A 15,410-nucleotide genomic window follows, 5' to 3' on the forward strand; every position below is an offset into this window, starting at 1 on the left:
GAACACATGATTTGCAAAGAGGATTACGTTTGGTGAAAAGCAATACATTCCTGCGCTGATAAAAGGGGGATTAACCAGACCTGAAATTCGGCACGGAGGACTGGAGACGAGTCTGTAAAGAGTCTCTCAGGCAAAATGTGCTGGCAGACCTGCCAGTTCTGTTTACCGGAGGAGGTCTGAGCTGGGCTCCAGTGCCCAGGCTCTCTCTGCTCTAGATTCATCCCTCACCAGCTGTGATGATGGCAGTCATGGGAGGGAGAACCATTGTCACTCGGCATGTGACTGACACGTGGGATGTGGTGCTGGCTGGTGCCTTGGTGGAAGCCAGAGGTTTAAGAGGGTTCAGAAAGAGTTCAGATCAGTCCTGCAGGCTGGATGCTCCGCTCATTTCTCACCACACCAGCCTGGATGCAGCTGCTGCTCAGGAAAGCGTAACCCGGGGAGAGCAGCCGCAGCCCTGCCCTGGTTTTTATGTTCCTCCTGGGCTCCCCCCACCAAGCCCTCGGCTTCCTTTACCTGTGCACAGCGTGCCAGGCGCAGGGCAGCGCTGGATTCCACGCCGAGCTCCCGCCACAGGAGGGACACCTGCAGGGCGCTCAGGGCCCGGCCGCTCCCCGCAGCAAGGTCGCAGTGCACAAGGAAGGCGGCAATGGGATTTATTCCGCCGCGCCTCCCTTCCGGCACGGCAGGGGAGGTGCCAGCCCGGCCCGCCCTGCACACACTCGCTGCAGGTGTTTTCCGTGCCCCATCGCAGCGTGCGTGTGCTCAGCAGTCAGTTCCCCATTTCTACACGTGCAGGAAAAAGAGAAGAAAGCTGACATTCTAGAAACTCAGGCGTTTTTGCACCTCAGCTGGTTTTGGTGGTAAAATACCTTAAAATGCGGGTTCTTCAAAAGCAGTGCTGTGTACCCCTGAGCAGTGGAGCGCCCTTCACCTTGCAAGGGACTGGGAGCTGGGTGGCCATGGGTGCTTGATGCTGGTGCCACCTCTCTCAGGGACACCTGCTGTTCACACAGTGATGCCTGTGCTGCTGCCAATACCGAGCCCAAATGCTCAGGCTGCCCAGAACAACCCAAAATCTTTACGAGGAACAGAGAGCAAAAACTGGGAAATAGATGAAGAAGAAAGAGGATGTAGGATTGATTACTGCTGACTTCTGATCTGTCTTCCCAGCATCAGGGTGTTCCCCCTCGTTGTGGTTTGGCAAGCCAACCTATTTGGCTATTTTAGATGTCCATGTGTCCTCTGAACTCACAAACTGGACGGTATGTGAGTCCTCTGACACGACTCAAATGACTCCACATGCTTTTTGTACAATATCTCATGATGGCTCAGTGTCCTTCCTCTGGGATGCTGAGAACATGTGATCAAAATATAGTTTCACTTCAGTTTTGCAGCAGGATTTGGTGATCCTTGTTGGTCCCTTCCAACTCAGAATATTCTGTGAAAAGCTGGTTTTCCAGCAGCTTATCACGAACAATGTTGTGAGGTGACTTGAACACTTCTATGGCAAGAAATACTGCAACTAACATGGAAGGGATGGAAAAGCCGAGAACCAAGTTCTGGAGTGTGGTGCTGGATTGGATCTGCTGTTGGGCTGAGGCCAAGGGTTGTGGGACATGCAGTGGTCTGTGGGGTGGGAGGTGGTTATAGGGCTCCCATTGGCTGTGCACTCCATGGAACAGGGGCTGTGTGGCACTCCAGACACCCCAGGGTGCAGGGCCAGAGAGGCAACAGGCTTCTGGAGACAAAAGAAAGACTTTGATCTTCTGCCCTGAATGGTAACTGCTTCCTGGGGATCCCAGCTACTCAGAGGAGTGGCAGTGCCAGCTCCAGCCTTGCTGGGTTTAAGGGGTAGACTGGCTGTGCTCCCATGTCACCTCATGAGCTGCACCTCATGGGTGCAGTCAGCTATTATAGGGCCCAGGAAGCTGAGAAATCTAGTTTTTTTCAGTGTCAGAATCATACTGCTCCCCCTCTACTACCCCAACCTTCCAGGTCAGGTCTGGCAGGTGGGGCTCCCACGAGAGCCTGCCCTCTCTGCTCCTGTCTCACCAAGCCAAGAGAGCAATAGCCAAGAATTTCACAACACCACGAGTATCCCCATCCTCCAGAAGACCACATATTTTGGCTTTTGCTGCAGCGTTTCTCAATTGTGCTGGCAAAAAGTGGGTAAAGTAGTTGGGTATGATCCTCTTCGGAAAGGCCATCATACTGTCTTGGAGAATGTCATTCCATCCTGCTCTCTCCCAGCAATCCAGGCACCCACAGCCATGCTTGGGAGCTGTTGTTCCTTGGCCCTGATACGTGCTGCCATGCAGGCTGAGGAAGGAGAGGGACTGTGATAGGCACTGGCATGTGGGAGAGGATCTGCTGCCTTTTCTTGTCCTGTAGCAAAGAGGCTGTGGAGGAGGTGAGGGAAAAGGCACTTGGGAGAATAAAAGTGCAGTGGATAAAGCTACAGCTGGCCACAGCATTGTTGTCCCTTCAAAAGAACTCTTGTCTTTGCATCCTTCCTGGGGAAGCACCTGGGGCTGGCCTGGCTCTCCAGATTTTCCACAGCTGTCCTGGACAGCAGACAGAGCACCAAGCACCTGGAGGAGAGATGTGGGGCTGAGGACAGTGTGGGCTCTTGCTCCTATAAAGATGCTGACCTGGGATATCCCATGGACCACCCTCTCAAAATCCTCTGGGATTTCTCTTTTCTTTGCCTTCCTGCAATGTGGAGGCTCATCTCCCCATCTGTCCTGTCACACAAGGAGGGATGTGGGTGCAGTGATGCTCATTACTGCTGCTCTGCTTGCCAGGGGCTGGCATGGTGGCCCAGCAGAAAGGCTCATGCTTGGACACTGTCCCAGTGGTACTAAAACAGTCTGGCTCTTTTAAATGGGCTTCCTTGCTTGCAAAGACTGGGTTTCACTGGGATTTTAACCACCAAGTCGTGGGGAACGCTCCCTTACCTACAGGGAGGAGGGTGGCCTGTTACCCGCTCTGTGCCTGCCCAGAGGGCACAGAGAGATGAACGACGATCAAAGAGCTTCAGCAGCTTGAGTGTTGCTCGCTGCCTGGCAGTTACCTCTGCTGGCAAGCTGCTGGCCCTCCCAAGGGCAGCTGAGGGGGAGAGCAGCAGTGCCAGGACATCCCTTGGCTGCACTGATACCGCTGCTGCCAAGAGCCCGAGCGCCCCGGCTGCGGCCAGGGCCGGTGCAGCCCTGTGGGGCTCGTGTTGACCTGGAGCCCTCACCCTGCAGGGTCGGCCTGGCACAGTTCTGCCTATCTTGGCAGCTGCACCTCGGCCCTGCCGTGTGTCCTTGCTCTGATAGCAGCCCTGCCCCGGCAGCCCCTGCTTTTATCTGCGGGTCAGGGCGGCTGTGGCTGCCTCTGGGGCAGGGGGGCTGCGGGGCCGGGCCCTCCAGCAGTGTACAAACAAGCTCAGGATGTGAACACAATAGCCAAGGACTGGCCTTTGAAAAGCAGGGGGATGCAGCGTGGCCACCCTGGGGCACATCAAAGTCTGTCTCCCTGTGCACTGCTGAAAAAGCCCGTGTGTTTGATGGCTACCCATGGACCGGCCCCGGCACAAGGGACCAAGGGTTTGACTGAGGGGAAGTGGAAAGGGAAAAGAAATCAGCAGGGAGAGAGCACGGGAGCTGGGACACAGTCATATGGGTCTCTTCCTTGAAAACATGGGCCTGTCATGAATTCCCTTGGTCCACTTTGTTGTGGCTCTTGCTGATCTGGAGTGCTGTATCTGGACTGTAGCCCACAGCCCCTCTTTCTCCTTTTTCAGTGCATCTCCAGGCAGGTCACTTTTCCAAAGTGCTTCATGTGCAATTTTGTAAGCCTTTCTCCTGAATCAGCATTTGCCACAGCTCCTCAGCTGTTGGGGTTTTTCCCTTCCAGACTTGATGGTTAGAATCCTAGAACATGCAATGTGGTATTTTGCTCAAGAAGGCCAGCAGGAAAGTTACTGTTACTGAGTAGCCTTGGGAGCAGCTCTGTGCAATGGCTGGACAGAGCCGTGGAAGGACATGAAGATAGGGTGGGAGTGATTTGTTTGGTATGCTGGACATGTGCCTGCCCGGGGGTCCTGCAGTGCCTGCTGTACCTCTCTGGCAGGACCTGGTCCTGCAAGAATCCCTGGCTGCTCACTCCTGTGCTCCCAAAGGGCCTGGAAAGCCCAGGAAAGTTTTGCCTCCAATTTGTGCACACGTTGCTGCTTTTGGATAAAAGCCTGAGCCTGCTCAGTGGGAACCACCCTCTATGATAAGGGCACATGTTGACTTAGAGATTAGAACTGTCCACTGCTTTGTTTTTTTATTATGTGCATTTATTGGTGTAAGAGCGGTGCAAAGGACACAGGAAAAGCACGACATGAAAAAGCCAGTACCGTGTGCAGCATTGCAGGCTCTGAGGGAGAAAAGGTGTCCCTAAGAGGGCTGGGTGATGGTTCTGCTCTTGGGGAGAGGCTGCAGCCTGCAGGTGCTGGCCCCAGGCATGTGGGAGCAGCAGGCAAAGCTGGTGCCTCCTCTGTGGATTCGTGATTGAAGGGGTCTCGTGGCTCTTCTTCTCCTGATGCCATTGTCAGGGCAATTAAACGCTCCCAGGCAGGTGCCAGAGCCTTTTGCAAACTGAGAGTTGGCTTTGCCTTGTTGACCTGCTGGGAATACTTTGTTTTATGGTGGATTAATCTTTCATAGCAATATCTGAAAGCAGAGAGGGGGCTTTAATTGGGGTGGGATTAGCACAATTGGGCTGGACAGGGGGAGCAGGAGCTTTCTCACTACCTGCTAATTGCCTCCTCTCTGCATTGGTGGCAGCTGCAACAGGCATCCTTTGGGGTGCAGACATGGCAGGGCTGGGCTCTTGCTCGGTGGGAAAAAAAAAAAATCAGTTTGTATTTTTGTCTTGATGTGGCTTGAGAGTCAAAGTCTCTCCTGCAGCTAGAAAAACTCTTAGGTCAAACTAATGGAAACAACTTCCCCTGCCCTCTTCCCCACTCCTCCAGTGAATAGTGGGCTGTGTTTGGTTTTAGCTCCTGACTTTTAGTCATCTGTGGTCTGTAAAGGCATGGTCAGCAGGGTCTGTTTCTAACACCAGCCTCTCCTTTAGCTCCGTTTGGCTCAGTATGTCCACAAGAACTGCCCTGGAGGCTGCTGAGCCCCCTGTGCCAGTGCAGGCTCCCTCCTCAGCCTCATGCCATCACAGAGTTTGCTCACTGCCATTACCCCTCCCTGGAGAAAGCACCTTTCTTTGCCTGTGCTCATCCCGGTGGCTTTCATGGCAGATGTGAATTTGGAGGTTTTATTTATTACTCAGTGATGCAAACATGGCAAAGGGGCCCAGGGTGATGTGCACCTCTCCTAGTGCTGCTCCAGCCCTCCCTTCTCTTCCTCATCATTGGAGACTGGGGCTGAAAGGCCTTGTCCCTGTGCTTTATCCCATAGCAGGGACTTGGGGAAGAAGTGACACCCAGGAGAGAGGCTTGTCCAGGGCTGAGTGTTGCTTGGCTGTCAGCAAGAACTGGTGATGCTGGGCCCCCACCACCTCTGCTTCAGCTCCCTGTGCCCCACAGGGTGCTGTGCTCACAGGTGTGGATACCAGCCAGGTGGACAAACCCATGTCCTACACATGTACATCACAAGTTGGGGCACGCACACGTGTGCATGCACATGTACACCCCTACCCACACATGCCCCCAACATGAGTGTGCCCACACCTCTCCAGGCATGTCCATCCCCTCCCATCCCTCTGCCCCCTTGCCTGCCAAAGCAGGAGGGAGCAGGCAGCAGGTGGCAGGGCTTGCCCAGCACCTTGGTGTGGATGTGGCACTGGTAGAGGTGACAGGAAAGGAGGGGAAGCTGTTTTTCTTTTTTCCCATTGAGCTGTACTCGGGATGCTTTCCCACCTGCGTTGGGAGGCAGAATCACTCAGGGACATCTAAGAAGTCCCACCAAGGGCTGAAGGCTTTCCCCATGCAGGTGGGACTACTCCCTATGTCTGACTCAGGTGTTTGTGGGTGACCCCATGGGGTGGCCGAGGTTGGTGGGTGAGTGTCACAGAGCCGGGAAGGCTCAGGGTCATCAGGGGAGCAGCACCTCCCTTCCACATACACAGTGTCTCTACTGTCCATCTGACTTTTTAAAACAGCATTTTCCCCTGTGAGCTTCTTGCAAGACAGACGAGTATGAAAATAAAGCTCCTGACCAAAGAAAACGCTCACAGCCCACTCAGAGGGTGTGTTAAGCTCGTCATTCACCAAAAGCAAACATCAGGAGTGACGTGGTTACTTTAGGTAGCTGTAGCAGAAAAAGGCCCCTCTGTTTTTCAAACAAGGTGCCTTTTCATTCAGAGGTTGGGGGCGGCTCTCAGAAGCCAGTGGCATGTCACTGGGACACCCACTGGAAATGCAGATGTTACCTTGCGGCTTGGATCAGGCAGGAAGCAGCTCCCAGTGCTGACCGTGGTATTTCCGCAGGGTCCCCAGCCAGGCTGGGAGCGCTGGCTGTTTGTTCAACCCCTTTGAAGGACACAAAGCCCTCATCACGCTGAGCCCCACAGCTTGGTCACTTCCCTCCTGGCCCAGGGCAGCGCCATCGGACATGGAACTGCTGGGAGGAAAAGCAAACAGAAAGGGGGCCAGAAGGGCTGGACAGAAGACGGGGGTGTTATCAGGTGCCCCATCTGTGAGGCTCTGTTGAAACGGGAGATGAAGGCTGAGGCCATCAAAGCTGCTCTGATGGCCTCGATCCAGATCATAGAAAGGTTTCATCCAGCTTGGGTTGGACTTCTTTCTTCTCATGGGCTCCTCTTCCTTCCAAACCAGGGACAGGCCCCACCATCCTCTTCCTCTTCTCTGTTTGGAGGATGACCTGTGGAATGTTGGCCATTGCAAAGGGCAGCCCCCTGACCTGGGGAGCCCCTTTGGTCATCTGTGGGGTCAGGGGACCCTTGGATGGGCCAGTACCCCAGGAATGGTTGGAATCATGATTGAGGCTATGGCATGGGCGATAAGCCAGCCTGTGGGGAAGAGTTCCCCACTTGGGGCCACACCCATCTCAGCTGATTGCGCTTTATGTGCACTGTACAAGATCCCAGATAGAATAGAAGGTCACACACACATTTATGGGTGTGTGTGTACCTTGTGTGTGGCTTTTCTGTGAACACATGCACACGGTCAAATGATCTCAGCAGTTTGGGAAGAGGTGTCTTGCTGACCTGAGCTGCAGCTGGGCTGCTGAGGGTTCCCAAGGCAGTTCCCTGTGGGGTGACCCCTTTATGTGCTCTGGGACAGACACAGTGACATCCTGGTTGTGCCAATGTCTCACTTCTCTTCCCAGCCGGGCAGCATGGGAGCCTAGTCAGGCTGGCAGCGTCTGTGGTGGCACCCAGACCTGTTTGGGAAGGGACAGGAGGGTCCCTTGAGGGTTTCACCAGGGCTGTGCACAGGAGCTGGTCCCCCAGCTGTGGCAGAGCAGTGTTTCTGAGGGCTGGAGCATGGGGAGATTTTGCCCACACACCCTCTGCAGCACTTCTGTTTCCCAAGAAGGTTAGACATCCGGGACTGGCCTTTTGGTGAAACAGTGAGCTGTTCTGGTTAGCAAGACCCAGCTCTGCCCTGTGCCCCCCTGTGTGCTGCCCTCTGCCACTCTCAAGCCACCATTGCTGCCCCACGGCCACCTCCTGGGAGTGTCCCATCATCCATGGCCAGGCAGGAGATGTGGGGGCTGTAGTCTCTGACAGGAATGATTCTGATTGCCTCGTGCTGGGAAAAGGGGATTTTCCCTGCCTAGAAAGGGAAGCTGCAGCTGGAAGGACTCCCACCCCAAACCTCTCCAAGGCCAGCATCTTTCCTGGTGACTTTGAGGCAGAGACTGAAGGCAGCCAGCTGGCTTCCATGACAGTATCCCCCTCTTCTAAAATGCCAGCTTGGTCTCTAAATAACACCTGGCATGGATGTGTCCCCAGGCACCAGAGCAATGAGAGACAGAGCCCTCTATACTCTCATGCTGCAGGACTCATTTTACAGCTGGGGAAACTGAGGTACAGTGTGGTCCCTGACTCTGCCTTGCAGCAAACTCGTGGTGCAGCCCTGTGGGTTTGCAGGGCACTGGGAAGTGTTTTCCAGTGGCAGAGGGCCGGTCCCCCCTGGAAAGGGGAGGATTTGTGGAGGGCTGTTGCCCTGCCTGGGGGTTCACACTTTCTCCCAGCCCAGCTGTGCTGTCAGGGCAGCCCAGGAACGTTCACCTGCCCGGAGGAGGGATCCAGAGGGGCCCAGTGTCTCACAGCCCTGCAGCAGCCCCCCTGCCCCCATCCCCCAGTGCCCCTCCTGGCCATATCTCCCAGGAATGGTGGAGCTGCCTCCTGGGGCAATCAGTGGAGAACACATGGGCCTTATCTACAGGCCAGCTGTGGGAAGGGCTCCCTGCCATCCCTATCAGTGGGACAGCTCCAGACCTGGGGCAGAGGGGAGCCAGCCCCACGCCTGCTCTGCTGGGGCCAGGGCTGGGGGCATTGTCACTGCCCACACTGACCATTGCAGGGGATGCTCAGAGTCCTGGGACCCCTCTCCAGCCTGGTGGCCACTGTTGCTGTGACACTGACAGATTTGCAGGGGTCCAGCCAAGGCCATTGAGCTGGGCAGTTGTGGATTGTGTTGGAATGTTGAAGGCAGATGGTGGCAGCAGTCTTATTATTGCCAGCAAAATCCACATCCCTCATCCACTTCCACCAAACTCTCAGCAGCAATTTCCTCACCGGGGAGATGCTTGCAGGGCTGAGGGGGGCTCAAAAGGACCAGCACCATGGAAAAGGCTTTCCTGCCCTTTCACAAATCCGATAGACCTTTATGTTTTATTTATTTCTGTGGTTGTGCCACCCTCCTGTTCCCAGTGGCTCAGCAGAGTGCTGCTGGAAAACTGCTGGGGTGGGGATGCTGACTCTCTGCTAAACCCCAGGAGTGTGGGAAACAGGGTCATCTCTGGCCATGCAAAGCATGGGCATCCCTTTGAGGAGGTGCCTGTGGAGTGTGGCTTTCCCCAGAGGTGGGTGCTAGCCATCCCCCCACACTGTGAGGTGCCAATGCTCTCAGGGGGCTGGTCCTGCCTGGCACAGGGACTGGGCACAGCATGGAAGGTCCCTTGGGAGAGGGAGCATCCTGGCTGCTCTGTGCACTGAGCAGGGTCTGTCCCTCTGTGTCCTGTGACAGCAGTGACCATGGACCACCAAAAGCTCAGGGTGCAGATCTGGCTGTGCTAGAGCTGGGCATGCGTTTCTCACTCCCCAGCATCCCAATCATCCACCGTGGCCTCAGGCTCTGGGTGGGAGAGGACAGTATGAGCAGGAATGTGTTTTGGTCTCCTACCAGCTCCTACCAAGGATATAAATGAGTTTTCTTCCCTGCCATGTCTGCTGAGATGGTCAGCCTGGGAGCCTGTGCCACCAAGGTCAGCCCCTCTGGCCATAACCACAGGGAATTAGAGATGGCTGGAAAACTCTATACAAATATTTGCATTTTAAGGGCTTTTCCAAGTATTTTGGGGAGTGCTGACATAGCAGCAGTGTGGGAGAGCTGGCATACTGGGAGGGTCTGCTTGGCTTTTTTTTGAAGCTAAATGAGCAAATGGGGAGAATTTCCAGCACTGCTGCAGGTTTCTCTGCCAGCTCCTTGAGGCTAAACAGCCACCCTGATACTGAGTGGACCACAAACCTTCAAACCACCCCTTGCCCTGGGTTGGTGGGTGTATGGTTCTCATCTCTGTGTTCTTTTTTCCTTCTCTGATGAAAGGGGTTTTGGCAGGAAAGGGAGTCCCTGTGGCTGCTCTGCCCTGGAGCATCCTGAAGGTCTGGGGCTGAGGTAGAACTGGTGGGAGCCTGACCCATGTGTTGCCCCCCATGCCCATGCCAGGGGATGCTTTTGGCTATGGTAGCAGCCTGTGTGGAGAATCCTGACTGGGGAACAAGGGTGGCCATGGGCCCTGGTGGCTTCAGGATCATACATCCCAGGCACAGACAGGGGCTGGAATAAGGGAGCAGTTGCAGGGACTCTGGGCTCTCCCATCCCACTGCATTCCCCCTCTCCACACCCATTTCCGCCAGCTCCTGGGGCAGGTTGAAGCAAGCAGGGAGCTGGCACGTCCTGTCCTGCTGGTGCAGGGGGGGCTCAGCACCTTGGGCTGCAGGGTGAGAGCCCTCCATGTGCCCAGGGGACAGCTCTGGGGTGGTGGCACCCAGACCCCCAATGACTGTCCACAGCAGGACAGTGTGTGGGTGTGTCCTGGCCCCATGCAGGTGTCTTGGGCATGGTGATGGGGCTGGGGGTCAGTGCTGTGGGTGTCACTGCTGGGGATGCAGAGGGGAGTGTGTGCAGCAATGGAGCCCTCCTTGCACACTCATGCTGAGCATCAAGGTGTGGGGCTGCCCTCTGCCCTGGGCTTGGGGCCCAGCCGTGTTCTGCATCCCCTCACGGGTTGGCAGGTTGCTCCATGCCCCACAGCTGTACTGGCACCTCGGGGTGTGCTGTGCTTGGGGAACGCAGGGGACCAGGGCTCAGTCAGGCTCAGGTACCACCTGAGAGGCCAGAAGCATCATCATGGTGCTACAGCAGTGAGTCAGGGACAGCCAGACACAGGTGTGGTGGGCAAGGGGACCGGCATGTGCCCCTGTGCAGCGGGCACCCGTGGGTGGTGCTGGCCCTGGGCTATGCCAGGCAGGGGAAGAGGCTCCTGCACGTGTCCGGGCAGTGCAGCACGTGTGGCTGCCTGCCGGGGCTGGGCTCTGCTTCCCTGGGGCCAGGGATACGTGCAGATCATCCCAGCGCTGATGGACCCCAGGGGATGAGCACCAGGTGGCTGAGCAGGACAGCAGGACTGCCCTGACAGCCTGCAGGGACTGTCACATAAAGGCCAGCACAGCAGATGTCACAGGAGCTGACGTGTTTCTTCAGCCATAGGCAATGTTGGTGATACAGGGGGGCTGGGTGGGGGCCCCCATTGGTGCCATGCACGCTGTGGGGCCAGGAGCAGCCATGGTGAGGGGTCTGCTGGTGCAAGGTGTGGGTAATTGTGTGTGTGAATGTGAGTGCAGAGGGCTGGGTGTGCAGCACCAGTGTGTCAGGTTAGGTTACTGCATATAGGGCAGGAAAGAGTATGTACAGTGTGTAGGGACAGGGATACGGGGCTTGGTTAATGGGGCTGAGAGGAGGGGAGGGCCAGGTGTGCACAGAGTCCCCACAGGACTCCCTCCTCCTTCATCCCACTCCCTCCCACTGAAGCATCCACATCCACTCCCTCCTCCCGGCCCCTCCCCACCATCCCATTCCCATGACAACAGCAGCATCCTGCTCCTATAGCAAGGTGCAGAGCGCCCATCTGGGGCCCTGGTGCCACTCTGGCGGCAGCAGAAGCCCCCTGCCAGAGGGGCAAAGGGTGGCGGTTGCAAGGGAACCCAGTATAAACCAGAACTCATTTTCCTTGGTGCATTGGGAGAACGCCTGGAGCTGTGGACACCCCTGGAGCCCATGATGATTCTGGGATCCATCTAAAACCAGGGAACGCTGCTCCCCTGCCTGAACCCCCAGCTCCCACTCAGATTGTCCCCTCCAGCCCCACGGTCCCCTCCCTAGGCCGGGGCTCTGCTGCTGTCCGCAGGCCGGGGCTCTGAGCGCTGGCCAGCCCTGCCCTCTAGTGCCCCTGAGCTGCTCCGTGCAGGGCTCAGCCCCGGCTGCCTGGAGCTGGGACCCCCGGAGCCCTCGCAGGGCCCACGGAGCAGAGCAGGGGCTGGCACCGCCCCCCACCCCGACACTGCTGCTGAGGGGACATGAGGACACCCATGAGGGGACGTGAGCCCACGTCCCGGAGCCTCCAGAGCACCACCAGCCCATGTCCGCGCTGCCGAGGGCGCAGCGGTGTCACCCCAGCACAGGCGCCCTGCGCCCCGGGCCTTGGCACACGCGGGCGTGCCCGCTCGGGTGACAATTGCCTTCCCGGGTCGATAACCTGGTGGCCAAAGCACTCGGAGGGCCGGGATGGCGAGAGGCCACGCCAATGGGTGCCCGCGGCTGCGGGAGCGGGAGGGAGGCTCTGCAGGCTCTGGTTGAACTGGAGGGAGGAGCGGCATCGTCCCGCGGTCCCTGCCCCGGGGACTCTGACCCCGTGGGCCGGCCGGGGCAGCCGAGGCAGGCGGTGCCGAGCAGCCCCGCAGGCACCGGGACGGAGACAGCGAGGAGCCGAACAGGATGGAGCCCACTTGGGAGCTGGCAGATGACCCCAGGTGAGTGCTGGAGACTCCCGTGCCGCTTTGCAGCCGGGCAAATCCAACTTTTTGGGTCGGAACTTTGGATGATTCATTCCCTCCGTAAAGGAAGGGAGGCCTTGGTGGTGAGGCAAACCAGCCAGGGGACTGCTCGGACCCTGCGGGGCCGGGTGTCCCCGTGTCCCTGTGTAGCACTCCCGGTTCTACTCCGCAGGTTCTCCCGCCCTTTGGTGGAGATGCTGATCAGGAACTTCAGCGTGCCGGCCGCCTGCTTCTCCCTGCCGCCCACCTCCCAGCATCTGCTGCACCGTACGTGGGGGGACAGGGTGGGCAGGACCCTCCTGTTGTCGCTGGCGGGAGCAGGACAGGGATAAAGGTGGTAGGGTGGCCGAGGCAAGAGCAGGTATGGAGCAGCCTCAGAAGTCAGAAACTGGTGCCAGGGTCTTAGCCTCCCATCCCATGGTCCTGCCTGTAGAGATGGGGACAGCCCAGGAAGGGCCAGCACAGGGGCAGCTGTCATGGGACAGGGAACAGTGGCACAGAAAGGCCAGCTCCGGCATAGACAGGCATGTCCAGGGCAGGGCAAAGAGCTTCCTAAACCTGGGCAGTGGTGGGTCGAGGGGCAGCTCCCCAGGGGGGACTGGACAGGATGAAGACAGCTTCTCACCCCTCCCTGGCAGAGCTGGACATGGCCCAACTCATCATCCTGGGCCTCTGCACCATCATGACGCTGCTGTCGATTGTGATCTATGTGGAAGAGGTTTCATACCTCTTCCGCAAGATCCGCTGCCCTATCAAGATGAAGACCCTCTGCTGGAGCAGCTCAGCCCCTACGGTGAGCTGGGCTCTGGGGGTGCTGGGGGGCCAGGGCCACCCAAGGGGTGCCAGTCCGCAGGAGGGGGGAGTGCCAGTGTGCCAAGCTCACGTGTCCCCCAGGTTGTGTCAGTGATCAGCTGCTTTGGCCTGTGGTTCCCGCGCTCCATGATGGTGGTGGAGATGGCAACCACGGCGTGAGTATCACCCACCCTGGGACAGGGCACCACAGAGCCCACAGCACTTGACCTGCCTTCCTCCTCTTCCCCAGGTACTTTGCTGTCTGCTTCTACCTGCTGATGATGGTCATGGTGGAGGGCTTTGGGGGGAAGGAAGCACTGCTCAGCACCCTGAAGGATGTGCCCATGGTGGTCAGCACTGGGCCCTGCTGCTGCTGCTGTCCCTGCCTGCCCAAAATCACCATGAGCAGGTGAGGGGGAGCTGGGATAAACCTCTGCCCCTGGAGAGCTTTCACCCCGTGCTTCTGCTGGGCTGGAAGAGAATTCCCTGAGCAGAGACCTGGGGACTTTAGAGTGCTACCTGTCTCTCTCACCATGCCAGGAAAAAGCTTAAATTGATGATCCTGGGGACTTTCCAGTACGCGTTCTTCAAGGCAGTCGCTGTCTTCCTGGGGCTGGTCCTGGCCACCGATGGGAATTACAACCCTGCTGACGTGAGTGCCAAAGCACAGGGATGGGCAGGTTGATGACCTAGACAGGAAGCCTCCACCTGAACTTTGTCAGCCCACTAATGTTTTCTGTGTGTCCCCCTCAGATTTCAGGGGAGAGCGTGGCCCTCTGGATCAACACCTTGATTGGTGCCTCCGCCCTCTTTGGGCTGTGGGGCCTGGGCATCCTCTTCCGGCAGGCCCGGCTGCACCTGGCTGAGCAGAACATGCAGGCCAAGTTCACCTGTTTCCAGGTGAGCCCCTGTCCTGCCCCGCTCCCTCCTAGGTGAGGGGTTCTGCAGCAGTGATGGGGTGAGGCAGCATGAGGGAAGATGGTGGGGCAGGAGCCACTGCTGGGTGAGAGCCCCGCTGGCTGCAGGACGGGGGGAAGGTGAAGGCTGAGAGCTGGGCAGCAGCACAGCCCTCACAGCAGGGTGTTGGTGGTTGCAGATCCTGCTCCTCCTGACAGCGCTCCAGCCTGCCATCTTCAGCATCCTGGCCAACAACGGCAGCATTGCCTGCTCACCGCCCTTCTCCTCCAAGGCCAGGTCCCAGCGTAAGTAAGGAGATGAGAGAGCAGCACTCCCAGCCAGCATGAGGGGTGGGCATGGTGGCTGAGGGCAGCTTCAAATGGCCCCTCTCCTGTTCCAGAGATGAACGTGCAGCTGCTGATCCCACAGACCTTCATCCTGGCGGTGCTGACACGGATGTACTACCGCAAGCAGGATGACAAACCGGGCTACCAGCCCGTGAGCTTCGCACCCGCAGCCTCCGACGCCCAGGCGTGAGCAGGAGGGACAGACTGGAGTGCCAAGGGCAGAGTGGGGTGAGGGGTTGGTCTACCCTGCACAACCTTCTCCTCCTCCACTGGCCATGGGGAGCTGCTGGCAGCAGCAGAGGCAGGAGGAGAAAGAGCATCTTGGGACAGAATGAAAGGTCTGAAACCTGAAAGCCATAAGCCAAGGGGGTCCATGGAGCCACCTCCAGCCCAGGGGCTCTTGTCTAGCACTGAGTAAAGATAAATATTTACAAGAGTCTCGCATTGGTGACTGGCTTCATATTATCTCTGCCTAGGCTGGGTGGGCGATGACTCCATGCAGGGGGAGGAGGATGGAGCCCAGACTAACACAGCCATGGTGTGGGACTGTCACGGGATGCCCAACATCCAGCTGTGACACTGAGCTCTGGGTGCTGCTGGCTGGGGTCCCAGAGCCAAGGCAAGCCCAGGACAATGGTGATTTCTACCAGGATATCAGGATGGATCTGGCCCGTCCCTGGGGCCTGCCCTCTGTGGGACTAGCTGCTCCTGAAAGCACACAGGGAGCATCCACACCTGCCAGTTAGGTGCCAGGTAAAGGAAGGAGCCTTGAAGCACCTTCATAACACTGGGAATTAGTCAATGCTGCCTTAACCAGCCTCAGTCCAGTACCAGTATCTGCTCTAGACACGGGGATGGACATCAGGAGCAGTAACAATTTGCAGAAACCACTGGGTAATCTTTTGACCCCAAGTGTTCATTACAGACACCAGAAGCACAACTTAGCCCATGGTTTCAAATGAGCAGATCACATGTTAAGAAAAGTTGCAGCATTCTCCAATGCTCTTGCTTCTACCACCATCCCTGGTCCTTCTCAATTCTGTCTGTTGCTGTTGTTCTTTGCCATCAGAAAATCCTTTC

General features: G+C 57.4%; 1 protein-coding gene across 1 annotated transcript; it reads left to right on the forward strand.

The window, feature by feature from the left end:
- The first annotated feature begins 12,235 nt into the window (after window positions 1–12,235).
- On the forward strand, window positions 12,236–14,764 carry SLC51A (solute carrier family 51 subunit alpha). The gene is made up of 9 exons (XM_058031426.1): window positions 12,236–12,270; window positions 12,467–12,561; window positions 12,933–13,087; window positions 13,189–13,262; window positions 13,337–13,495; window positions 13,627–13,738; window positions 13,840–13,986; window positions 14,183–14,288; window positions 14,384–14,764. Exons 1-9 carry the CDS (start codon window positions 12,236–12,238, stop codon window positions 14,518–14,520), a joined length of 1,020 nt encoding a protein of 339 aa, XP_057887409.1. The 3' UTR covers window positions 14,521–14,764.
- The last annotated feature ends 646 nt before the right edge of the window (window positions 14,765–15,410 follow it).

Source organism: Melospiza georgiana, chromosome 10 (genome assembly GCF_028018845.1).
Source record: "Melospiza georgiana isolate bMelGeo1 chromosome 10, bMelGeo1.pri, whole genome shotgun sequence".
Classification (NCBI taxonomy): Eukaryota; Metazoa; Chordata; class Aves; order Passeriformes; family Passerellidae; genus Melospiza; species Melospiza georgiana.

Coding starts and splice junctions, on each gene's coding strand:
- SLC51A (XM_058031426.1), top strand. CDS start 12,236: ATGGAGCCCACTTGGGAGCTGGCAGATGACCCCAG. Junction 12,562..12,932: donor CTCCCAGCATCTGCTGCACC/GTACGTGGGGGG, acceptor CCTCCCTGGCAG/AGCTGGACATGGCCCAACTC. Junction 13,496..13,626: donor CCCAAAATCACCATGAGCAG/GTGAGGGGGAGC, acceptor TCACCATGCCAG/GAAAAAGCTTAAATTGATGA.